This window comes from Dermacentor silvarum, chromosome 5 (assembly GCF_013339745.2).
Source record: "Dermacentor silvarum isolate Dsil-2018 chromosome 5, BIME_Dsil_1.4, whole genome shotgun sequence".
In the NCBI taxonomy this organism is placed as follows: Eukaryota; Metazoa; Arthropoda; class Arachnida; order Ixodida; family Ixodidae; genus Dermacentor; species Dermacentor silvarum.
The window spans coordinates 101,570,365-101,597,237 of record NC_051158.1 but is presented as its reverse complement, the minus strand read 5'-3'; the positions used below and the strand labels follow the sequence as shown (position 1 = coordinate 101,597,237).

General features: G+C 44.1%; 1 protein-coding gene across 1 annotated transcript; it reads left to right on the top strand.

Annotated features, from left to right (window-relative positions):
• Positions 1-5,545: 5,545 nt before the first annotated feature.
• Positions 5,546-26,873, top strand: LOC119453675 (uncharacterized). The gene is made up of 10 exons (XM_037715722.2): positions 5,546-5,699; positions 6,817-6,863; positions 8,604-8,639; positions 11,053-11,088; positions 14,922-15,015; positions 18,275-18,501; positions 19,613-19,660; positions 20,486-20,521; positions 25,192-25,345; positions 26,744-26,873. Exons 1-10 carry the CDS (start codon positions 5,624-5,626, stop codon positions 26,746-26,748), a joined length of 759 nt encoding a protein of 252 aa, XP_037571650.1. The 5' UTR covers positions 5,546-5,623; the 3' UTR covers positions 26,749-26,873.

The window sequence follows — 26,873 nt, the reverse complement described above, 5'->3', positions numbered from 1 at the left end:
TCTGATTTTTGAGAGGAAGATCGCAGTCCCTTGTCTCTGATGTAGTCTTCGACCGTGTTTACTGCTGTTTGGAGGATCTCTTCCACATGCCCATCGCTTCCAGCCGCCACCTAGGGGGTAATGTCGTCCGCGTATAGGCTGTGTCCGAGTCCTTCTATTTTTTCGAGTCTCGCAGGAAGACCAATCATTGCCACGTTGAATAGAAAGGGGGATAGGACCGATCCCTGCGGATTACCCCTATTCCCTAGTTTGATATCTTCCGATTTCGTTCCCCCAATTGTAATCATTGTCGTACGATAGGTCAAGAAGTCCTTGATGTACGCGTATGTTTTACGTCCTACATCTAGCTCTTGGAGAATTTGTAGTACTGCGTTGTGTGTGACAATGTCAAAGGCCTTTGTTAGATGGAGCGATGTCACAAAAGATATTTTGCTAGTCGGTGCCGAACGTCACATCTGTTACATCCTGTAACGGAAGTTCATCGCGGACCCCTGCATAAAACACTTTCGTGTTAAAAAATCGTTTAAAGTGGCTGCAATGCTAGGCGGAATCAAACCCGCATCACACGGTTTCTTCAAGCACAGCTTACGAGATGAGGATATGACGATTGTTGCGTTCTACATCAGCAGTGGACGACCGTAAACGCGAGAAACTCGAATTTAGACGTCATCAGCCGCTCCATCCCATACAACCGGGGCTGCGTCATGTGGTGTATATTAAAACGACTATGACATTTGCACTTTCCCGAATAAATGGTAAAGCATAATTAACCTTAGCCATCATGAAGTTGGTGCAACGTCGAGCAGTTTCTATGTAGTGTAAACTGCTACGGGGAAAGTGTTCGGGAAATTGGGCCGGTCCCACAGACTGAGCAGTCTAGCACAGCGCCTCAGTGCACGAGCTGTCACAAGGAAGAAACGATTAAGTGGCACGCGGCGCATGCGCCGAGTGTTTCAAAGAGCTAGTTGCCTTTGGAACGAGAGAAGAATGCGGGCGATCGTGGCCTAGCGTCTAAAAGGAAACTGAAGAGAACTTAGGTATCCCTACGTGGATGAATGCGAAAGCATTGCGAAGTCTTCCCCACGACGACTTCATGAACCGGAAGAAATTGTTTGTTGGCTTCTTATGATATGATAATAAACATCGGGCCCCTCGGTTCCCTTTCTTCACGTTCATTACATAAGGAGGGCTCGAAACCGGCAACATTGATGCCTTCAGGTAGCATATGTGGGTTTAATGACCAGTTGCCATCACCCAAAAAGATCACGTGCTCGTGACGCCTGCGGCAGAAAGGATGTTCCACATCCGCCCCTAGGTTTGTGGGTGGTGGCGCTGGCTGACACTCCCAGGGTTAATTCTAGTTGTAAAACATAAATACCCCAGAAAGTGGATGGGAAAACGGCTCCGCGGTAGCTCAATGGTGAGAGCATCGCACGCGTAATGCGAAGACGTGGGTTCGTTCTCCACCTGCGGACAGTTGTTTTTACATCCATTTTCATTTCCATTAACTTGTCATTTCCTTAATTCACTTAGTAAGTACAAGTAATGTCCCCTATGTTGTCCTTGGTGGCATTGTTTGTTGGCTTCTTAAGATTGAAATACGTATATTATTGCGATAGCGCTCCATTTTCGTAGAGCCGGACCACTTGATGGGTATGTTGGCTATTCGTCATGGCGTCGCCGCTAGTTGGCGCAACGTGTCCAGTAGGAAGTGCGAGTTAGGTGCGCAGCTGCAGTAGACCCCTCACGCATGATGCCGATCCACGTGCAACGTTCAATGAGCCCTTTTATCGTTTACATGCCTCGACCAAAGAAGCTTCGCATTTTTTGAAAACACCACTGCGACAAGCGCGTCTGCTTGATGGATAGTCGTATGTAACAAAGTTGCAGCCACCGTGCTAGGCATTGTGGGGGTTTACTACGGAGTATCAAATTGGGATGCTATGATTACAAGAAGATAAACTATGTCATGGTATCATTTGGCATTGTGGTTGGCAGCTAGATTGCCACTCAGTGTCCGCTGATGTGCCATGAAGTTTTGTGACTCACGGATGACACGTGGAATGCAGCGGGTTCTGCAAGGAAGATATCTCTGATTTTGAACATTATCTTCGGTGGTTACTCCCAATATTGTTTTCTTCGCTTCGACGAGCAGAGGTTTCTTAACAAACGCTCTCGAACATTGCTGACAGTGGCTGCTGCTGATGCCGTCCTCGTCGCCTTTTGGCGGAATACTTAACACAGAGAAAAACCAAATTTACGTGTGCAATGGTGCAATAGAGACTCGTCTCCTAATACATGAGGTCGATGCGCTAATCATTAGGCCACATTCACAAACATGCAGTGCTGGAACCCACGCCAAGTACCTCAATCAGAACAATGATGCGCGCTTAATAATGCGTAGCACGGGCGTTCGCGAACACGTGCGCGTGAGAGCGCGCGCACGCAAAGCATATGCGTGCGCCAGTTTTCATTTGGCCGCAGGCACTGTAATAATGCCGGACGAATAACAATCCATTCTACTGCACTTACTTGTATAGCCTGTGCCGTACACCTATCCCCGCTTTTCGTTACTCCACAAACATCATAGTTCACCTGCCTCCTCTTGACGCCTCTGCGGCGACGTCACACTCTGTGCAAGTCGCACGAACTTCTGCTTGCATTACAGCATAAGCTAATAACGACATAGACAATCAACATAGGCATTGTAAATCTCTATCTCGTGCCCTGCCCTATGTCTACACAGAAGCATTGCATGAGATTATAAGTTGAATAGAATGGCAATAGAGAAAACTGTACTCATTCCGTTTAGTTTCATGAAATTTAGTTAACTGGCCTAACTAAAGCCTCGTTCACACACGAATTCCGATGTGAGCGTTTGATATTTGTTTGCTTATGTCGAACACGCAAATTTACTGTGGGACACTCGCTTAAAACATTTGCGGAATAAACTCATATTTTCGAATCAATGCGAAATGAATCGCTCACTGACATGTCGGACATGTTTCCTTAGGATTAGCATTTTTTTAGAACTTCACCGAGCTTGCGCGACGTATGTTCGTCTGTATGCAACCCATTCACGCCACGTTGAGTAACTGGGTAAGAGCCTCTGCGCATATGCGGTTGTTGATTCACAAAAAGACTCCTTTAATCATTAGGAAATAAAATCCCGAAAAAATTGAACCCACTTCATATACCGGATGTCTTAACTATCATGCACCAAGATTTAAAATATGCAAATGCCCCGTATCTGGACAGAACCAACGTAATATTGTTTGCCATCGCTTGGCGATACTCAGAGTATTTTTTTGCATCCCGCCTGATTACATGTCTTCATTAATTAATAAACTTTTCAAACGTTATACTTAGATGAAAAGTGTCACTTAGAAAATTGTAGAACAACACGTAAAACTCCCGATACAGCTTTCTGCTGATCGACGCGTGCTACATAAAAGTGTTTTTTTTCGAGCGTGAAAGAAGCCCGCGAATACATGCAAGATTGCTGCGCGACTGGCCGCTCGAGGCACTTTGCCTGTATTCGCGGGCTTCTTTCACGCTCGGAAAAAACACTTTTATGTAGAATTTATTCAGCAACCGAAAGCTGTATTGGGTGTTCTTGCTCTACGTTGCTCTACCATTCTCTCATTGACACTTTCCTCTCATTATAATATATGAGCAGTCTATTAAGACTACATATGTAATTTGGCGGAATGCTAAAATTCATCTCTCTCCAAGTGACGGCCAACAACATTACCTTGGTTCTGTGCAGCTACGTGCCATTTGCATATTTCTAAATCTTGGTGCACGATAGTTGGGAACTCGCTGTGTATTTATAAAAACTTGTATGATTATATCTTCAGACACGTGGCGCGCTCGCAATTCACAGCGTCACTGCTAGATGGGGGCAATGTGCCCAGAGAAACGTGTGAGAGAGGAGTTCGTTTGTAGTTCACATATAATAAATGACACGTTTCGCCGGCGGAAATAAGGTGTGTCGCTACATTACGTCAATGATTTTATTTTCTTCATGAGATACACAATCGGCACATCATCAGGAAAGTTTGTTTAAATTCGTTATAGGATAGTTTGAGTACTTCAAAATATTTCATTGATCCACCGAACTATTTTTAGTACACAGGCATGTTCATGATCACCGTGTTCGACTGTATGTGCCTATTATTAGTCGAGACAACAAAGAAGTACAATATTTGGGCAGCTGTCACGACACTGCCAACATGGGCCCGCACTCGCAGCTCAGTTCTCAACTATGAAGGCACGTGAGCTCTTCTTGGCCGTCATGGCCGATTTGTGATGAGGTTGGAATGCAAAAAACACCAGCGAATTTAGGAACATGCGAAGAATGCCAGGTGGTTAAAACAATTTCACAGTCCTTTACCAGGGCCACTCATATCGCCCAGCTGCTGTTGCCTTGGGACCTTTAGTTCCCGTCAGTCTCTCTATAGCAACATTACGGAAATTGCGTGCGCTTCGTGATGCAGCGCTCAGAGTTGCAGAGCAGCATATAGCGAAGCTTCGCTCTTCGAAACCATGGTCAAAGCGTAGAAATGTACGCGTAAATCATCCAGGATAAGATACACGTTTCTGTTGTGGCCTCGCTAAATCCGCACTAGAGCGAGCTGTTTGCCTAAGTTAGGCGATTGCTGACAAGGTCTCACTGTCTCAGGGACGCCGATGCGTTAACTGTCTGGCATAGATAGTATTTTTTGTTCTAACGCAACTTTGGCTTTTCTGTACCTCTGCAATCCGCTTAACGTAAACATTGTCTCTGTCACACTGGTTGAGTTTGCATTAGCGTGAAATTTGATCAGATTCCTTTATCTGAGTAACCATAAAGGCCGGTATCCAAGACATCCGTCTCAAAATCCAGTTTCTTAAACTTAGGCGCCAAATGGGTACTAGTGATGCCGCATAGTCCTGGATTATAAAGCTCTTCCAATAGCTTATATACCAATGTGGTAATAGGCTGTAATTGGTATATATGATTTACACAGAGTTCTATATGCTCACACATTCAGCAATATTTAGTATTTTCACCAGTAGTGAAAGCTACTTGGCGGACCGTGCGTTTCACAACGACCATGTGTAAAGCCAAGTAAAAAAAATATTAGCGCACACAGCTTAGTGTACACGTATGCACTTGTAGTGCCAAGTCACTCGGAGCATGCAGTATTCATTAGCGACAAACGTAAAGCGCATCCGTCAGATTTAATAATTGAAAAACATCCCTTGAAGTCCATTTCAAATAAGCGAAAGGTCACGAGTCACGTTTAGCCAAAGAGAAAAACACTGTTGTGCAGTTCAGTTATCTGTTAACTAGTCCTCCAAGCCCTAGTATAGTCGCCCCGCAAATGTCACATTTTTCTGCGTCAAGTGCGCAGTCACGATGGGCACGAGGAAAATGCAGTGCATTTAATCGCGTCGACATGAGCGAGGTCACAATTAAGGTCGGTGTCGGAAAAATTACTATATTTTGTCACAGCCACGCGCTCAGCAAGAGTACACGGCGATGCATCTACTATATAAGCAACACCAGCGTCAGGAGTCCACTTAAAAGCGCCGTTGGCCTCCTCAGACTAGCAGACGTCCGAATACTCCGTACGAAATGATTTCGTTTAAGACAATAGCCTTTTCAGCTGCTCTGATAATTTCAGCAATTGCTGTGCCCTCGGCGGCTGACCGTAAGTACACAGCTATTTGAAACACTTTTCCGGTATACCGTTTTCTGCAAGTACCTCAGTTAGTGCCCTCGGAGCTATCCAAAATATCAAACGTTTATGGAAGGCTGCCTGAACCACCGTTTGAATCTTTTGAGACTCTTTCACTGTCAATATCTATTCAAGCGCGCCCACATTTGTGTGTCCGAGTGGTCGGCGATAATTTTTCGGCAAAATGAATCCTATAGGCGCCAAACTTGTTAGCCTTAGTGCATAAAATAGGGTATCACTTCTAGTCACGACAGCTAATTAGTAAAGGTCCCGCCTCTTTTGTTTACATCTACGATTGCTATCACAGTATCAGAATCAAATTCACAATACTGTGCTAAAGGGCACTGTAATGAGTTGAAACACTCTAGCGAACCTTAGAAGAGCCCCATTCTATACTGAGTGTAGTAAGCGTTGGTAGTCTTCCGTTTATTTTTCCCTAAAACAAGGAAGACAATGCAATTTACTCACGTATACGCCTATATATTTTACTATCTTACCAATAATATCAGTTTTTAATTTCCTAAAGAAGTGCGCGTGGACGATTAGAATAAATGCGTCCTGAATTGAAAAATCAGCTGACTGTATGTGCGAATATGGGCGCGATAATGTAGCGATCTCTTTTGCGATGCGATTGATTTTCGTGATTCGCCAGTGGTTTAACAGTGTGACTCACCAACCGTCAACGGTGGCTGATAAGAGTTGCATTTAATCAAGCGGAAGGCATCGCTGCAAAATAGCGACCGTAGTGACGCATGTCATATGCTTATTTCATGAAACCAACAGAGAAAACTGCAAGCTAAACATATCGGAAATGAATGGCGTTTTTAATTGAAATGTAAAAATAGGATTGAAACGTATACTTAATGACAATGAGAGACGACTGGCCAGCGCTGGGAGCCAAATCCAGAACTTGTGCGTGACGCTTTCGATGCTCTATCAGGTCAGCTAAGGCGGTGGCTTAGCTGAATTGTTGGACCCTCACGAAACAGGGCACTAGAACTCATGCATGGAAACTTTTTCTCCGCACGGAATGCGGAAATATTTGTGATAAAATTAATGTTGACCTTTGTTTTTACGGTATTGTTTGCAGAGTCATGTACACAAGTCACCTTACCGAATATCTTCAACTTTGGCGAAGTAAGTAGCCCACCCAGACAGGCAGTTTTCGATAGTTCGATTATTGAACTTTTGGAGTGCCCGAATCTTCCAGAACTATAAAATATAAGCATAACTCAGGCACAAATTTCGGCAGCGGAAATGATGTACCTTACCTTCATAATGCTACATAAGGCAAACAAGGGCGTAAATCAAGCAGAGTCATAGATTTATCCGACAAATGCGAAAGCTAAATATAGAATGTTTTCACATATAGGCACTAACAATCACTAGACGGCCTTGTTTTATACGATGTAGCTATCCTTTTGCAGTTCTGCTGAATACGGGTTGGAAGTGTTGTACTGAAATTATAAAAGTTGTGTTGTCCTTAGTGCTGCGTGTCTAGGGCGTTACTGTCGAACGGTTTCTCTCCGGGAACTACACGCTGTACACCCAGGGTGACATTCAAAAGACGATGTTGCGTTAGAATTGTTCGTAACAGCAAATTCCAGCCATTCTTGACGCTGGACATATTGTTAGGGAAGGTCGCCAGCCCATTCCCGAATGGAATTCATGGTTTAAAAGCTCTGTGAATTCGGCTGAAGAAGCAACAGACCTACTGTGCCTCAGTCGGAAATAAAAATCGAAATTAATACGAACTCATGGGCTACATGGTATGGTATTATAGGTAGTCCAGCACGAGAAGCATAAAAATGTGAATTTTTGGTTTCGACTCAGATGGAGTACGTGTGTTTGTTGTGTTCCACATCTGGCGACTCTCTCAGCTATGCTGATAAATGGTGGTTTAGCCGTCTCCTTGTTTATGTGGAGCTGTTCCCTAACAGAAATACACACGATAACACCTTTGTTTCTCGAAAATAAACATGCACAGAACTTTTTTTTTTTCAGGTAGACTGCTGCATAGCTGACATCCGTTCAATTTTGATCACCCCTTCACTGTTATGACATTGCTCGAACAATAACGCTGTCCTCAAACGTCCCAGACCCTCTTTTCTAGTGAAGGAATTTTTCAAGCACCTTCATTTCTTTAACGCACCTACCTGGCTAACTAGCACAGCCTTGCGGTACCTTAGGAGACATTTACAACACAGCACTATGGCGATCCCGCTACTTATTCTTTTGCATTGAATTGCTTTCGCCTTCTGGGCCCGTTGTTAGCAGAAACACATCCACCTGAATAAATATTTGTCATTTCTTTTTAGCTCCGCAGCTGCATAGATAACTGACGTCTCCGTGCGGGCCGCAAGGCCGCGGTTCAGGAATGACTTCTTAGGTCCTTTAGCTACATCTCCGCAAACAATCAAAAGTGGACAGAGTGTCCCGGACAGTAAAGTGCGAGGTGACATTCTTCTCTGGAGTGCGTAATTGAGGTTACCATTGTCTAGACGATACTGAAAGAGCTACTAAAAATTGTCTAGGACTTATCTCTTCCGGAATGGTGCGACGATCTTGACCACCAAATTCGCCTGTTGTCATAGCGCACATTCGTTATCTTTGAACTATTAGATTATATTACACATGCCCTTCTTTCGAAGACCACTGCATGGATCGGTTCAGAGGCGCACTTTCTTTAGGTAACAAACATACCCGATCAACCGATGCATGCTTGACACAATCGGCTTGTGGTTACACTCATTCTTCACCATGTTTAAGCAAACATTAGTCCGTTTGCCCAATTTTTTTATTGCGAAGAAACCCCCAACGCTTATTTGAAGTTGTGCGCAATAAATAGCTGGTAATGCAAATACTGCGTCATTTCAGTGCTTGGGCCACCCTCAGGACGTCTGCCATGACCCGGTAAGTTCCAACTTCGTCCATGTTGGGGCACATTAGTTATTCGAACGTGTTGGAATACATGGTTTTGCCTAATAATCCCACGGCACAGCCCTCATCCACTGGATACAACCATACGAGCCTCATATAACACCATATACGGAGCCTGTGCTCGCAAACCAAGCCTGTGCAACAATGGAAAAGTAAAATTACATTCCATAATTTCACGCATTGCAAACTTGACTTAGCTAAAAAGCTTTTTTGTTTTTTGTTTTGTTTATTCCGTTCAGTCTCGGTGTGCATGCTGTGTACACGTCCTGTTTTTGCCAGTTCTATCACATGAGAGTAAAACGCTGTCAATAAAATTGTTATCATTTGGACGCTATGCTTACTTGGGGTGTTAATCTGGATATTGAAGTTTCATCATATTGTCAAAATATTTTTGACTGCATTCTGAGCCAATCAGAGATACCGTAACAGGCCTCACGCGTGCCAAAGCTTACAATATGGCGGAATTTGATAATTTCGGTCACATTAGCTCCCCTGTAGGTTCCATTTCAATTTAGAGTCCACAGAATTGCCCGGCAGGACGAACTTACGGAAGTCACTAGAATGTCTTATGGGCTGTTCGATGTGCCGCGTTTTGTGAGAAATGGTGAACCAACAGCTTTTCCTTTCCCGTAGTGACTGCAGCCAGTAATTAGGTTGTTAATCTGCTTTCAGCCGGTGATTCGAAACATTTTATCAACACACCCTAAATGAGTGACTACATGTTTAAACATTATTGAATCACTTTGATATTACCAGCCCTCACCACTTGCTCTGTAATGAGAGTTTGTGACAGTGTCTTAGAATCAAATTACGTATAATTGACACATTCATCGACAGCACACAGTAATTCGATCCCTAAGCGATTACTCTCCCGTGCCGCGAAGATGGTCTCAGTTAAGGGATGAAGTAGTCATGTGCAGTATTACTAAAAAGCGGTAGTCGCGCTGACGTTTCAGCAGGCAATACAACCGCTGTAGTCGACGATAGGTCACACGAGGCGATAACGCACGCCTTCGCTTTGTACTTGACGAATGCCGAAGCGCACTTGGCCTACAGGTGGCATCGTTTCTAACAAGTATTAATTAAAGATTACTGCCTAGTGAGAAGCACAGGTAGCGGCGAGCAGCCCATGTGGCAAGACACGTTGAAAGCAATTTTCTTCAAGTAGCGCCTCATGTTAGGCGACGCAAATGCATTTCTGTGGGTACCGCATCGATGCTTCGTGCAAATTGCTCAACTATGAAAATACATGTCCTTTCTAATAAAAGCGGCAGTCAGTTGCGCTATTATTAGCCAGTGCAATTAGACTACTCTTATCAAAAGCTTCACACAAAACCGCTTGCTGTTTTATCAGGCACACGGTGAAGACATTGAGGCCAAGCTCTCTTACTTCAATTTATTGCAAATATGAAACTTCAAGAGCAGCCTACCCCTAACACCACAACGCATCAACATACAGCCATTGGTGTGGAGTTAATAAATTAACTAAATAACGCCTGGTGATGTGCCGTTCAAACTCAGGGAATTTGCCGCTCACGTGTATTCCTGCGTTTTTTCATGCCACCTTATATTGTCGTGATGTAGTGACGGTAGGGAAGGAAAAAGAGACTGTCGCGCATTTTGCGTGACAGCGATAACCTCATAGAAGCTTCAAATATTGTATAGTCCCCACAGCAAGATGGACATCTATACCAACGTTAGTCACATTGAAGTGATATGGCGAGAGAGCGAGCAAGAGGAGGATTCGATTTCATCCTCCTCCTCCTCCTGATCATCATCATCAGCCTATGTTTATATCCACAGCAGAACGAAGGCTGTGATCTCAAATTACCCCTGTCTTGCGCTAGCTGATTCCAGCGCCATCGGTCTTCTGTCGCATAAAGAAATATCCTTCTAAACTAAGGATTAAGCGAGACCGTGACCATTAGGTTTGCCTATATGAATTCTAGAAAAGCAGTACACTTCAGTTGTGGAGCGCTTCTTCATGTTTCGTTGGCAATGTGCAACTTATAGTCCGTGTCTTCTAGCACATCCCAGATTAAGCCCGTACAATGGCGCCAGTGATGTGCGTCCGTCTCTGCGATTGCTTCCGGCGAAAGCAGACAGTACACGGGCAGCCTTCGAGATCTGTTTCTGTTACTCAGACGGCGCCACCAATTACAAATCTGCCGAACGCATATCTAATATGTACATGCTTCAATGTAGCCAAATCTTTTATTCCTAAACGGCCAAAAGCAGCGGGCGTAGCGAACTGGCTAAACGCAGTCGAACATCGTACATGTTAAGTTATGGGTTAGCACGTGTTTTTGAAATCGCTACACTGTGAATATCATTACGCTGCTTTTGTTGTGAATAATGCACTTCTGTCTGTGTGTTTCATTTCCAGGCAAATGTGGTGACAGTCGTCGAGAACGTTTTTATCGTAAGTAACAGTAGACCTTTATGACGCTCCTTATGATGTACGGGTCCTACACTGAGCTTATAAATTTAATCGCTGTGTCATGTTACAGAACATTGTTTGCGCGAAGGATGGTAAAACGACAAGTTGAGATCCCCGTATCTCAGCTTAGACGAAGTATATTTTTGACAGCAAAGTTTAAGCTATTTTCACGTACAGGATGATGGTCGCGATAGACATCCCTAAGAATGTCGAGCTTGTCGTTTTCTAAGCGTAACCGAGCAATGCGCTGGAAATTCCGAGTCTCCTTAGACGGATAAATAATGAAGTTAGCAAGATATGTCCGAATATGTATATGTTCCAGCTTTTATTTAGGCAGTCCTGGAACTCGCATAGGTATTATTATTAGATTATTTGCGAACAATTGCCAAGTATTGCTGCAAATACCTTCGGGTACGGTACTCGCATTGGGGTATCTTCTGGGCAGTAGTAATGATGTTCATCAGCATCGTGTAAATATAATAAACGTGCCGGGTTTGCCGAAAATTGTTTACGCAATACTCCATCACATAATTGCAGCAAATGTGCGCAATGGGTGTGAGTGAGCAATGGTGACCCTTGGAACAGTGATTGGATTGCGTATAACAATATTTCGTGGGTATCGACCACCGCAATCAGATAAGAACTGCACCCAGTGGAGCTCGAGCGCTGAAATACATATAGCTGCAAATTCAGCGCCCCTACATTGCCCTAGGGCGTAAGTAAAAGAAATTTAAATATCTACTGTGCTAATAAAACGCGAAAGCTATGGCCATGTCGCATTTCCCAGCCGCAATTTTCTACCTTCATTTAACTTTCGCTTAGCTCTGCCCTGTTTTACTTATGCACAATATTTCGGAGCATTCCTATTGCTGAGATCCAATATAGTCGAGAGCGTATTGTTTGCAAAAAAAAAACAACCGTTTCTTGATGACGTCGGTATTAAAGATATCGCAAGAGTAGAGCACGTTTTTAAGCCGGAAGCTTCCAACATTTTCAGTCTGACCGAATGGTATAATATATACAGACTGTCGCAGCTACCATGCACCGAGCTACGAAAAATGAGAGAAAAAAAAACACCGATTAATCTACGTGCATAAGATGAAGTGTGCGTGCTGTTTAGTCTTTTAAAGAAACCGTTCCTTATTGTTTGTTTCCTTGACATTCAATTAGCTGATCAAGTCGCATTATCTAAATTTCACTTGTTCTAATTATCAAGATGTCAATTTGAGTGCTGTAAAGCATCGTAAAACATATCCAATGGAGGTGTTTCCAGCAAGGCACACATCGAGTGTTTATTTTTTCTTTTCGAGGAAAAAAAAACGCGCGTGATATGAAAACAAAAATTGGAGGACGCTTAAGCTTCGCCTTTAAGAGTGGAACGCGATATCGTTATCGAGTCCCGTTCGTATCGCATTTTTCTTTCGATGGGCTTCACTGCAACACAGAACGTGGGAAAGCCAGCTTACACAGACCAAGCTTACACCGATCCCCTAAATGTGGGCTTCACTTTTATACAGAAACGCATTGCTGGGAAGACGTTTTTCTAGGGGCAATATAAGTCGTCTTATATTAAAATGGAAGGCCCTAGCACCTTTTCTATTATTTTATTAATTGTTTGCCATTGCTCCGATGCGCGTGCGTGTCCAAAACGCATTAGACAGGTGAAGTCCCAATTTGACCTGCCTAGGATGCTAGCACCATCTGAATAGCACTTTTGCAAGTATATTACCCGAGCGCACCGGGTTGGGATGGTGTAAACGCTGGAAAAGAGGTTTGTGTTTGAGTTTGCTCGTAACAGAATTATGTTTTCTCTTTCATTCAAGTAACAATCCGACGCCACCATGTCTGTAGGTTGTAGTTAAGGGTTTCACTGCGAGAAATTCAATTTTTTGTTCACCAGAACCCTGCACCACCTGGTGGCCACCACGTGGTCGGGGTGGTTCCCGATGATTTTCTCCTTCGCTAACACCATGCGCCACGCGGACGTTTTAACCTATTGAGTTTAAAATGTAATAGGGCTACACAACGTCATTCACGGGCTAGCAGCGCCATGAAAGAGCAAGCTGTGCATTTTTTAAATAGGCACAGCGGCCTGTTTTTTCCACAACGCGTAAGCAGGTTCCTGCGACTACTGCATACTAACATCAAGGAAACGCCTTGGACTGAACGACTAACATGAAAAGCTAGACATTGAAGCTTCCAAAATAGTGGGCATTGTTTAGGAACACCCATTAAGTGGAAAAAGAAATAATGCATTAGTAATCACCAAGCTTTCGTGTGAGCTTATCTAGGTAACTATGGAAATTGGACGTGGTAAACAATCCTACATAGTCTGTAACTGTTGTAAGGACGAACTAAAAGCCAGTATTCGATAGACGCTGTGGAAGACGAGAGGAGCAGACCCTGCTGGCGCGAAACGGCAAGTTACGTTGCTGGCACTTAAATTCCTTTTCTGCGGCCTTACGATAGCTTGTGATTCAATCCGCATTAGCCTTTCCACACTGCAGGATAATTAATAGCTACTTGTCAATAACGGGCTTTCGCACAAGCCATACATACATGTTTGTTCCTGTGACTCATAGTTGTTGTTCACGTCAGAGCTGATTCTGTAGTTTGGTCAGTCCTCGTGTCTCGTTGCCCCCCGCTGTTGCCTGGTAGGGGTTGGGAATAGTGCAATTTAGCACCCGTGTGCCGACTACTGAAAAAAAAAATGGCTCCGCGTGAATAAAAAGAGTGGCAAATGCTTCGTCACTTAGAAGTAACGCATTTGCGTAACGCATTTAGTAACGCATTTGCGACTGTTTGAGTGCCCAGAATGACAACTCCAGGATGGCCCTTAAGATTAAACGGCTCAGGGAAGCTTCGCTTACCAAATGAGTTTTCTATTCGTTGGTAGACTGAATATTTATATTTAATTGTTGCCATAGGGGAAACGTAATTGATCAGCTTTCTACTTTAATTGCAGTCCTAGACTCCCTAATTACGTCTGCTGAGAACGTGGTCAGTAATGACAACTCGAAGGCATTATTTTCTCTACGATTTCCAAAGTACTGCAGCAATGAAATAGAAATATAATTGTGATGAGATGCTTCGGAAATACCGGATAGTGTCATATAATGATTGGGGCCGTACTGTCGCTGCTGCTCATATTATTACCAAGCGCTGCTCGAGACGAAGCTGAGGACAGTGCGGAAGACGACGACGCTCTCTGATGTCGCGAAGATTGGTGTTGCCATCTTGCATGTTTTGTATGCCAGTGGTTGCATTGCAAATATACCTGTGAATATATTTTATACCTTTTTCCCCCGTCGCAATATTAAGAGAAGCAGCGATGATGTCCATAGAAACCATCGCCTCACTGTTGAAAAAATATAGAGACCCACGCAGGAAAAAATGTTGCACATTAAACTTAGAGAGAGGTTTTCATGCAACCTGGAAACAAGGAAAGCTTTCAATGAATAAATGCCCATTATCATGCACAACTCACAACTCTACTGCATGCTCGCATATCGCACTGCCATCTACCACTGCATTACTTGGCATAAGAATGGAAATACTGCCCCGGAAGAGTGCAATTACATTGAATATGCGTTTTTAACTTCTTCAATATGCCGCAATTTCTCATTTCTCGGGGAGAGTGACAAGTACTATAAATCTGCGTTCGAAATACCTAAAACGTTGTCATAGTTGTTCTAAAGGTATAGAAATACGTAATTCCTTAAATTACCCGCTACAGCTAATGAGTAGCTCACTCCAAAGTGTTTTGCCGCGCTTTAACAAACACGTCAACTTAATCTATAATTTTGCGATTTTAGTGCGCCGTCATGGGGATCTCACACTTGGATATCGGATCCCAGCTTTTCCTGCTCGAGGGCATCATTACTGAAGTACTACAGCGGTTCGGCTTGGGTAAGTCTTGCTCCGCTTGCCGAGTACGGCATGCTGAAATCGGCCGTCGTAATTTAGCAGCTTTGTGCAGATTGAGCGCGGTGACATGTCGACGAAGCGGCCGGCAGAATTCGGTAATGTATTATCATTATTTACTATTATTAGTAGTAGATATAGTAGTAGTAGTATCATCTTCATTTTTTCTTGCGCACATGCATTACAAGAGACGCTGGAGCAAAATGCACATTAAAAGCTTAAGAAAGGTTTCGGCGCCCTCAGTTTGCAACAAATAGAAGTTTCTTAGAGGATTTTATATGCAACGAATCGTAGAAAAAAAATGAAAGATGTCAAACAGATTCTGGGCAACTAGAAAAAAACAGGTATTGGCAGTTGATGATTGTACTCGAACCGCAAAACACTGTCAGCTGTTTCCCTCGGTGTTTAACTTTGCGCTGTAACTGTAACTTATTTTTTCTTGTGCACATGCATTACAAAAGACGCTGGAGCAAAATGCACATTAAAAGCTTAAGAAAGGTTTCGGCACCCTCAGTCTTACAATAATTGAGAACAACACACGCACAGTAAACACACGCAATAAACACAAGGTTATGCATCCGAACTGTAGCGTACCTTAGAGACACTAGGCTTACGGTTAGCTATCAGTACTTGGGCACATGTGCAATTCCTTGCGTCCCTAGCTCTTTCGCCAGTTCTCAATTTCCTTCATACCGAGCCCGCCTAGACCGGGTGCCTTTCCCTCAGTTTCAGAGTATAAGCCTCCACTCAAACTTTTAATAATGACGCTTACGATCGACCAGTTCTGTCTCTCGGAGAAAAGGAATGTGTGGGCCTCTCAGTTGATGTTTACTGAAAACACGTAGCTCTAAAGCCCTGGAATATACAATGAAGTAGCGCACGAAACACTAGGTCACAATTCTCCTGCCATTTATCGAGTCTGTGAAAACAGTTACAGCGCAAAGTTAAACACCGAGGAAAACAGCTGACAGTGTTTTGCGGTTCGAGTACAATCATCATAAGCCACAAACTAGGACAAACATGCACACTAGCAAGCTGTTTTTCTGTTTCGTATCCAGGGTATAATATGGTCATCGCTTATTTATTCTTTAAATAACAATATGAACTCGCATTTACGATACCGAAAGCGATTCCACATATTGGATCGCTTGCCAGACCAGGCAGACCCAGATTGGCAGACTTGAGGCTGATCAGGCTGGACAGATGACAGAGGACCGCTAAACGGATGGATGGAAATACAGGCCCTCGTTTTCCATCCTGCCTGCAAACGGAGAAGGTCGCACTCGGTGAAACGAGCACATTGCAATGGTGCACGCGCCTAATGATAGGCGACTCCTTGCGAATGCTCCTGCACCTGTCCGCCGTGTGGATGCGTTTGGTTTACAAGCAATAGGAGTATACATTAGTGGACGGGGACATACAGCAAGAATGTTTCAGGAGGGGGAACAGCGCTCACTCCTGCTTGCCAATAAAGTCGCGCTGCGCCGATGCACCATCGGTCGTTCAAGTCCACATGCAGAGAACGGGAGGACACGCGCGGCGTGATCCCTGCAGAGGCTCGCCGGTTCAAAGCAATCCGGGCCATCCGCTGCTAGCCTCTTCTACGCATGAATGGATGCGCTTACCTCGCACATTTTCGAAGCAGCCGCGCTAACAATAGTTGTCGGAGTCGTGACAAACGTTGGTGGCGGTAAAATGCCCAATCCCATCTTGCTCACCGTCGCAAGCTGCGTGCATCCTCGTATCACGACCCACCGAAGCATGCTTCTTAGCTTGCTTCAGGTACTTCACGTCGCATTCAGGTGGCTTTCGTTTTCTTTTTGCGAACGGAAGACAAGTAACTGGGATATTAAAGCAATATTGATGGCATGGCGTTTGGCAACAAAACAGGCCGTGTCGGCATGTCTAGAAGGACTTTGCGCCCTATGTGCTACGTCGCTAATCGGAAAGGGCATCTCGCGAACATAGTCGCGAGTACTGCATTTCCTCCTGGCCAAACCGCGAGGCTATCGGGCTGCCCCCGCGTGCTGTCGTAGCCGGAGAGATTCGGATTCCAAAATACTTCTTAGTCCGTGGGCGAGGGGAAGCTGCTTCAGCGTAAGATAATTTGCAGAAACAGAGGGTGGACGCCTTATTTTCTGCCTATTTGTAATGCAAGCCTTTATGTTTGCGTTGACTCTGTCTGTTTAGACCTGACATTTCCGCGCCACTGGTGCTTCTTTTTCTAATTGGGCTTTCTAACTGGCAGATATTACCGTTTATTTTTCTAATTGGCAACCATTACCAAATCCTGACTCGGAGCTTACCACTGTCGTTGAAAAGAAAAGTGTACAATCATTGCATTCTACCAGTGTTAACATATGGGGCACAAACTTGGAGGTCAACAAAGAAGATCGCCAAAGTGTTAAAGACAACTCAAAGAGCTAAGGAACGAGGAATGTTGGGCGTGACGTTAAGAGATAGGAAGGGAGCAAATGGGGATAGCCTGATATTCTAGTCGACACCAAGAGAAAAGAAAATGGAGTGGGGCAGGTCATGGAATGCGTAGGGTAGATAACCGGTGGACATTAGAGCGACACAATGCGTGCCAAGGGAAGGGAAGCGCAGTAGAGGACCGCAGAAAACTATGTTTATTGGGAAATTAGCAGGCACAAGGTTGAAATCAGCTAGCGCAAGATAGGGGTAATTGGAGATCACAGGGAGAGGCCTTCGTCCTGCAGTGAACATAAATATAGACTGACAATGATCATGCTATGTACATCTGTACTACCCCTAGAAATAAGGACGTGACAGGCTTTGTTCTCGAGGAATTATTCGGCGAAACGCCAAAGGATACCTAAATATCCTTGCTGCATCCAATACACGCGTGAAAGGGCATACTAAATTTATGAAGTGAAGCTTTTTATGCCTTTTGTCGTGTGGTTTGGCACGTATGCTCGCCTGGGTTTCCGACGAGTAAAGGCCGATCCTGCAGTCTGTGCAGTAGTAAACGGAGCCGATCCCGGAGGCAATATACTCCGCGGCCGCATGAGTCACGGAGAACGCGTCGTGGGCATCTCGGAGTCCTGTGTTATTGCAGGGCACACATGTAATCGCTACGCTGCAAACGCGGTGCTAACGATCAAATATTTTATAATATTTCACTAGCCGCTTGGCTAAAGCTTCGCTTCATGAAGGTTTGAATGTGTGCGCTGGATCTGCATACTGGTATATTTTTCCCGCGTGTTTTCCGCGTGTCTGTTAGGTTCTCTGGTCAACACCATCTACTCGCTCTGCAAGAGCGTTGGCGGCATGGTGGGCACAGTGTCCAAGGTCGGCAAGAGCCTTTTCGGCGGCATGCTTGGATCCCTCGTTGACACCGCCACCTCCGTCCTGCCTCTGGGTGACTGCACAGGCTTGAACGTTGCAGGCAGTATCATGTGCGGCCGGCCAGTCGTCTTCCAATTACCCAGCGCGCTCAACGTCGGAAAGGTTCGTGTCGCGCCCTACTGAATTGTCGTAGCATGCGCTGGAAACTTAGTGTAGGTCAATAACTAGACACTGATGAGGAAGGAATTCTTGTGCTTGGCAAAATGGCAGATAGCGCATGTCGCTTGCTCGGCAACAATAGATTTCATCGATACAAGACTGACAGTTATAATACATGACAGCCGCCTACATATACGTTAAAAAAGAGGACTATATTCAAAATAGGAAAGAGCCACTTGCAAATATAGTGGAGGGGCATAAATTTCTTAAACAATTGATTTCGAACCTGCTCTCTTGTGCGAAGCTTTCTGACTTTTCTTTCTTCTGCCAACCTTGTTGTCGACAATATGTCAGCAATATAATATGTTTAAATAACATTCGGTAAAAAATTTGGAATATCTGGGGTTCTTTAACGTGCATAACATCCGGTTAACGCACCACTGCCCCTTTGTTTGATCGTGATGGCCGTGAACATGCTGCCTTGTCCCAAACGTCGTCTCGTCGGCTCCTTGTGTGGCTTAGCAAACGATATCGGTAACGTGTGAACAACGCCAAGGCGCAGATTACTTGGCGTTCTTGACCCGGCATGCCTTTCTTCGCAATGTTTTATTGCTTTTCTTGGCATACTTCCACATTGTTGAGAACGTATCCAGGGGGCAGAAAAAACAACAAGAAGCCCACTATAATTTTGTTGAACCTTTTTGGAAGTTATGGGAGGCCTACTGAAGATCATTCAGCGACTTCCACTTCGCTCGCCACTTTTTTGCAAGATTTACTACAGGAAAGATGGGCCACTGTGTCCCATTTCACGTTCAAAGTAGGTGGCCTGCAGTGTATAGGTGACAGATTCGCGCACCTGCGTAAGAATGAGTAGGCTGCGACCGGCAGTTTTCTATGAATTTTTCGGTGTTTGGTCAAGAAACCAATGTCTGGGCATGGGGCAGTAGCGGTTCTGATGGATACCAATGAATGTTTTCCAAAATAAGCTAACCAGTGAGCACTTGTACAGTAGTCCGCTACTTGTCCTCTTATTCCTTTACTGCTGTTTTCTGTCTGTGAACTTGCACGAACTGACCCAAAAGTCAGTTTTACTTATGTATCATATTACTCGCAGTGCCTGAACACTACGTTGTCGACGTGCGTGGGAACTCACCCGAATCAGGTATGTGCCGTGTTCAAGGTTGCGCAGCGTTATTGGCATCTTGCACTGCGGTTCTGGCTTTTGTTAAAGCAAAAAGCTTTGTTTGGCTAACCCCACCCTTTCGGGTGGCAAATGAGTCGGTCGGTATCTCCCCTGCGACAATTTTGTGCTTACGTAGCACTAAATTTTGACCGACATAGTAGTCAGAGTAAACCTGCCTTGGAACTGCGTAATCAACTCTTAAAATGCGTTAATTATATATATTCTCTCAGAAAGCTCAACGCAGAGGTCTCGAGGGAATGGTACAGGTTATTCACCAGCTTCTTGGATTTTATCTTCATTTCATTTTTATTTTTTGTTTTTGTATCTCTGCACTCCGTTTTCGGGACAACTGGATATGTCACTAGGTATGTGCTACTTTGATACGAGGGTATAGAAGACCTAATTGCATTTAGGTATGCGCCGCACGTATCTCCACAATTCTTCACCCGAAAAAGCGTCAAGCAACGCCTTCGTCATCATGACATCGCTGCGTCGATGTCTTACCGCTTAGATCCGCATGTATTGGTCTTTATATTTCCACATAGATTCTGAGCGGTACAGGGCATCAATATAAAAATTGTCTTACAATAATTTGTGACTTGTGTTGTGCATGAAACAATGCATAAAATTACACATTGCCTAGGATGAAATAAAGGGAATTGTAGGGCATCACCTTTAGTGTTGTAGCAGTCATTTTGACCTCTTCAAGAATTTCACTTACATTCCAATATGTGCGTCCAGTCTGCGTAGTTTTATTGTATACCAGTACCTTTAACTTTTTTTGGCGATTTCTTCTTATCGCAGGCCCTGGTCATACAGCAGTTTTTCCAGGCCGTCACTGTAAGTAGCCGTCGTTATTTATTTTTTTGCTCAGCTTTACCCTGATCTATTGTTAGCTTTCAGGTGAGAACTGGTACGAATGTTGACACCATTATCTTAGGCAGAACTGAAGGTGACCGAGTACGTGAGCACTTGGGGTGAATTATTCGAAGTTGATTGTCGCCACTCGATTTACTTTATATTGCAACTGGCTCAAGCTAAGACAACTGTTCTCCGTCACATTGTTAGCTAGCTCATAACAAAGACTTGTGAGGTTGCTTCTTTGCGCTGTCAATTAATTGCTTTACCGCCTCTTATGACGGGTTCTTGAATCATCATGTCTACCAACAAGTCAACTGGGATCGATTATCTTTCGCTGGTGTAGTTCGGCATGTGCCGCCATCTGACCACATTTTCTGCCTCGAGGTGCTTTCTTTTTGCTGCTCGACTTTTCAAAGACACTATAATATGTGCTTGAGTTTCCTAGTAACAGTGTCACGTGTTTCAGAGATAAATAAACACTGTTTTCAAGGGTAGAGGGAATCTTGGTGTAATTATCAAACTTGAGGAATCATTCTGCAGTGAGCTTCCGCGTCCGAATGTGTTTTTGTCGGAAATGAATATACAGTCAGTTTGATGGCCTAGTGGAAACTAACTTTCTTGCATCATCTTGATAAATTCAATAGTCAAATTATTCTGCCTCTGTAAATTTCTTAATAGCCAACTTGCGGCTGCAATGCGCGCGAATGTCCTCGAACCCCAATTTTGCAGGAATGTTGTGAAGCGCTTGCGTACTGGGAGACAGGTGCCTGTGTTCTCTACAAATATTGATATTTTCCGGCACAATATCGTACCGTCAGTTGTTTATACGAACGAAGAGACAGTGTATCGCAAAAACAGACGAATTGTGTATTTTAGTAAGGTCTTGGTAAGGTCATATATGTATATATATATATATATATATATATATACGCGCCACCCAAACGTCATCTCAGATCGATCACATTATGCTGCCATAGGAAGGCAGGTACAAGTTCAAAACGCACCAGAACCACAGATAAATCCTCCATAGTAAATAAAGTTGCACTCGGCTGCGCAACGCTTGAATCAGCGAAGTTGGGCGATCATAGCCCAGCATTTGCCGGAAGTGAGGGCAAACTTTTCATCTTATTACTCATGATGATGATAACTTCCTTTCGCGCGTCTCGGACTTATGGCCGTCACTGCGCGTTGCATAGCGCAGCTTGCAACACCGACACGGCGTTCCAATGCCGACACCGCGTTTCAGGAGACCCGATCCGTGAATGCGTCTCTATCTCTCTCGCTCTCATAGCGCGCAAAACGTATTCACCTCGCAGAGAACGAGCGTACGAACGCGCTAGCTGTGGACGAAGACGACGACGCTCGAACGCAATCATATGGTTTGCATAAATACATGTTCTGCAAGCGTGGCTGTATAGCCTATTAATTCCACACATTTGATGTTCTCCAACCAAGGAGGTTTAAAAAACCTCCTTGTCTCCAACCAATTTGTTTATGACCATTTGCAATCTTTTAGCTAATACCTTCATATAATTTTTAATCGACATTTGTAAGCACTATTGGTCTATATTAAAAAAAGAACTGTCTCAGGAGCCTGGCATCCTTTGTATTGGGAATCAAGGCAGTATGTGAAGTTAGGAATGACGACGGCAGGAGACCTACGTCATAAGCGTTATTAATTAATCAAGTGAACAGAGTAGCAACGCTATGATTGATTGATTTATAAAACGCTGTTGTCAGCCAATCGGGACCAGGTGATTTGTTAGGGTTGAGCTCATCAATTGCCATTTTCACTTCTTCGATCGAGATAGCCATTTACAATAGCTCTTTAGCACAATATTAACGAATATTCAGCAAGGCCAGGTGCGTGCTCGAATGTCGTGATACTACAGGACAAAGGAATTGCAATGATACAACTTGATTTAGAAAAAGCTTTTGATAGAGTGTCCTCATGATGTTCTCGTGTGTATTTTGCAGCATGTAAACGTTGGTTCTATTATAAGAGACGGTGTTGCCATGGCGTACAGAGGTTGCGCAACACGGATTATTGTTAATAATATAGTGGGAGAGAGCATCAAAGTGCACCGTTCTGTACGCCAGAGATGTCCCCTCTCGCCGCTACTGCTTTGCTTGTACATTGAGCCACTTTGTCTACGCGTTATCAATAGCACCAACGTTCGAGGTTTCCGTCTGCACGCAACTGAAGTACGGCTTCTCGCACGACGCGGACGATATTGCTGTAGTCTGTTCGAACCAAGAAAGCGTGCTTAGAGTTGTGAACATTGCAAAACATTTTTGTTAGAGTCCGCGGCAGCGCTATCAACTGGGGAAAGAGCTTGGGGTTTTGGCATGGCCATTGGCTATCAACGACAAGTATTTTCGCTAACATGTCTTGGCTGACTACGCCAGTTAAATACTTAGGTGTACCTTTGCAGCATTATAGAGACAGTGAAAACTATTGGCGTGGAGAAGTAGCCACAGTACGGGAAAGCTCCTGGCGTTTTAAAGGCTTCACCCTATCTATATTTGCACGTGCCACAATTTGCAACTTGTTCCTCATTAGCAAGCTGTGGTACGTGCTGCAAGTATTACATTGCCCACGTGTTAACATTCAGAAATTACATCGTGTTTTTGCTGTTTTTGTCTGGGGATCCACGTAGGAAAGAACTAAACGAACAAGTATTTTTAGACGTGTCCGCCTAGGAGGACTTGTCCTGTCACATCTGTATCTTAGACAGCTGGTGAATCGTTTTATGTTTCTTTCGCAATGCTACTGACCCCTTTTTACAAACTGTGTGTCAAGTGAGGTTAGGTAGACTTAGTTGTGTGGTCAGAATGTATGCCAGGTAGCATTTCTGGGTATATGATAGAAGTTTACCTTTCGTGTCGTATTTTACAAAATCATTGCTCCCTCGAATACTTATGTGGCCTATTTCGGAAAAAAAAACTGAACAAAGAGTTATGTGATGTATTTCTTCCCACTCCCCTGTATAGAACCCAATATAGTCCAGGTCAAGACATCTTAAAAAGGTTAAAAAACATACCTGTTAGGGGAGGTGTCAAAAGCTTCTTCAAACTGGATACTAATACGTTAGGAGTAAAGACATATATGGAACAAAAAGGAATGTTCTTACATTGGGCCACTCACTGTTTTATTTGTAGGAAACCTGAGACAATTGAACATGTTTTCCTAGATTGTTGCGGAGGTTACCTCTTTTGGGACATCCTTCAAAGAACTTTTAAAAAAGACTTACCAATACAAGCTAGGGCATTAGATGTTTACCGGTCATATAACGATGAAGGCATTCCATTCGACATGATAATGCTCCTGGGCCTACATAATATTTGGTTGTGAAGAATGGCCGATCGTCATGCAGATCTTGACGCTAGTCCAATAAGGAGTTACTTTCGCGAATCTCTAAGCAGAATGGTTCAAGTGTATAAACTTCAAGAACCCGAAGCAGAGTGGCTTCCTAGGTTAGAATGGCTGATGTACATGCCCGAGTTTTGTCTTCCCTTTTCAGCCCTTGATCGGCTGGTATGATTGTACACCGTATTTCTGTGTGAATTGACTAAAGGCAATAAAGAAAGAAAAAAAGGCTGTATAGCCTAGTGGTTACGACGCTCTCTTTGAGACCGTACGGTCTCAAAGACCGTACGCGGATTCGAATCGCGCCTCGGCGAGAAAGTTTATTTTACTTTCTTTCTTGGTAGTTTCTTGATACGCACCACAAATTACAGCTGGCTTAAACAGCTTCGCTGTTAAAAAATCGGAAGTAAAGTTGGATTAGCGTTAATATAATACTAGCACCATTTAGACTAGAGCCTTATTGTTCTCGTCACCGAGGTGGTGCTGAAATTGTAACGCTTTGACTACCGTCAGTAACCCATCGATTGCAGCATAGAGCTGAGGTACATTTCTTTGACCAACGTGCTCTGCCATTGTGTCCACGTTAAAACGTTCGGAGAAGATACGGAGATAAAAAATAGAGGATATGGAGGTTCACCAGAGGATAACTCCGATTGGCTAGCCTGTACTTGGGAAGGGGAAGAGAGAATAAAAAAATGATCAATGTTGAGCCGTCTGCGTGGGCGCTGTCACACCATTTGTGAAGACGCGACACAGTCATAAAGAATATCAATGTCCCACTGAGATATAAAATCTAGATATATATGTAGAACTTGTCGCACAACTCGGTGTCAAAGGGAAAACGCAGCAGCACCTTTGTAGAGGCACTCGCTGTTGTTCGTGTAGGGCGGTGTCTAAGAATTTTGTTTTCTGTGAGTGCGCGATTTTCCATCTGGTCTAGGGTAACTGAGGGCTGCTACTCCTAGTTGATTGAAGCGAGGGCGTTTGCAAAGAAGATTGGCGTCCACAGAAATGTTGTACCGCTTTAGGCCCCCAGGAAGTAAGATTCTAGCTTCGTTCTGAAAAAAAAAGCAGTCTCGCCCAGTTGGTCTTTATCTCGCATGTTGGGTCTACTGCTGGCTTTGCGAATTCTGTGTCTATTTATGAGGCGAATTAACTTGGGTCCTGGAAGAATGCAAGACTGCATGGTTCCGGTTGATTAAAAAAGGACAAACACTACCATTCGCCAATGTATTTTTTCTGTGCATGATGCTAATAGGCATTGATTATTTCCATGCAGTGCGTCATCATGAGCGTCCTCGCTGCCCCAGGTCTTTCTGTGACAAGTCTTTTGTGCACCGTGGTCAAAGTCGTGATCCAGATTCTTAGCACCGGACCTCTAAACATCGTTGGCTCCGTGCTGCAGCAGCTGGAGAGCGCCATCGGAATGCAGTGTGAGAACACCAGCCTGCGAGTGACCTGAAATATGAATATTTCATCAGGCGTAGAATGTCAAGAATTAGAATAATTAGAACAAATCTGCGCCTTATCGATAACACGTGTTTCAATTCATTGGCCTGCCTTTCAATTGGAACAGCTACGCAGTAATCATGCGCTGAAATCGAACAGTTAAATGTTATACCTTAGCGGTGACTCATGGCGCCTTGGTTCCGTTAGGGAGAAACTCTCTTTTCGAGTGCCCACAGCGCAGACGCCGGGACGTCCACTTAAATCTGAATTAAACAACCAAATGGCGCTCGCAAACGTGGTATTAAACTGAAACCACTGCAACATTCTTACTCCTGTGCGAAATCTGACCTTAAATCAGCAACACGCAACAGTTAATCCTCGACCGACAGCTACCACAAAACATGCAGCTTCTTTCTGATGGTATACCACCATACATCACACCAGACTCGACTTGGAGACATTTTCAATGCGCAGTGATATAGACAAGGACGTCTGTATGGACTTAGCGCATAGCCTCGACTATTACTTGTGCCATTTGCCTGCTTAACTAGTATACTTTGAACTTATCTACTGCTCAAGGGTAAATCATTCTTTGAATCATTTACCCTTGAGCCGCAGATAAACAGTAGCATTTATTGAGAATGAGCCTTGTTAATGTCGGGAAGGTTGAAAAAAAACAAAACAAGAAAATGAGGCTGTCAACGACCCCTTGATGTTTCCACACCAAGGTCTGTATTCAAAGAAAGCTATTTCACTAAAGTTCTTCGTAAGAGAGAATTACAATAACCCTCATGATAGACATACTATTAGCGACGGCGGGCGACCAATTACAAAGATTACTTACGAGGAAAATCTTTGTGAATTTGCCTCCAGCTTTTATATAGAGGCGTCGCGGATACTCACAGCGTCTCCTTGGGCCTAGTGATTCGCTGATCGTTAAAACAGAATTATACTGATTTTTATTGGAAGCAAAGACACAGGCTACCAAGAAAAGCTTCGAACTCTTTCACGCTCCTTCGAGCACCCGCAGGAAGATGTGTTGTTGCGTGGAATGCTGTTTGCCTAAGGCCGCAACGTAGCGCGAGGGCTCAAAGACAGGCACGTGGACACACGTCACAAGCACGCTGGCACCGCCCAATTGCACAGACACGGGCTCCAAGTGCCCTGTGACAGTTTTGTGTGCGTCAATCATTGTGGTTGCGCCCTTGCACTGCGCTCTCTTTTTCGAAAAAGACAGGCATTGTGTTTATAGGAGCTAGTAATGAATTTATTTTTGTAAATTATTGAATACGGAGTAATTGTTTGACGATTTAAAGTTGGCGTGTGGTAATACGGATCACAAGATAAAAGGCTTTGCCAAAACGTCACGAATATCTTTGCAGGTTGACGTGCTCCTGTACACCCGGATGCCTCAACAAACGCAAGGCTCTTTGTTAATCAAGATCCAGCTCTGTACCTATGTCTGCGTTTCTAACAGCTGGAAAATAAATAAATAAAAAGAACCTTCAGTAA

Coding starts and splice junctions, on each gene's coding strand:
- LOC119453675 (XM_037715722.2), top strand. CDS start 5,624: ATGATTTCGTTTAAGACAATAGCCTTTTCAGCTGCTCTGATAATTTCA. Junction 8,640..11,052: donor AGGACGTCTGCCATGACCCG/GTAAGTTCCAAC, acceptor TTTCATTTCCAG/GCAAATGTGGTGACAGTCGT. Junction 19,661..20,485: donor TGGGAACTCACCCGAATCAG/GTATGTGCCGTG, acceptor TTCTTATCGCAG/GCCCTGGTCATACAGCAGTT.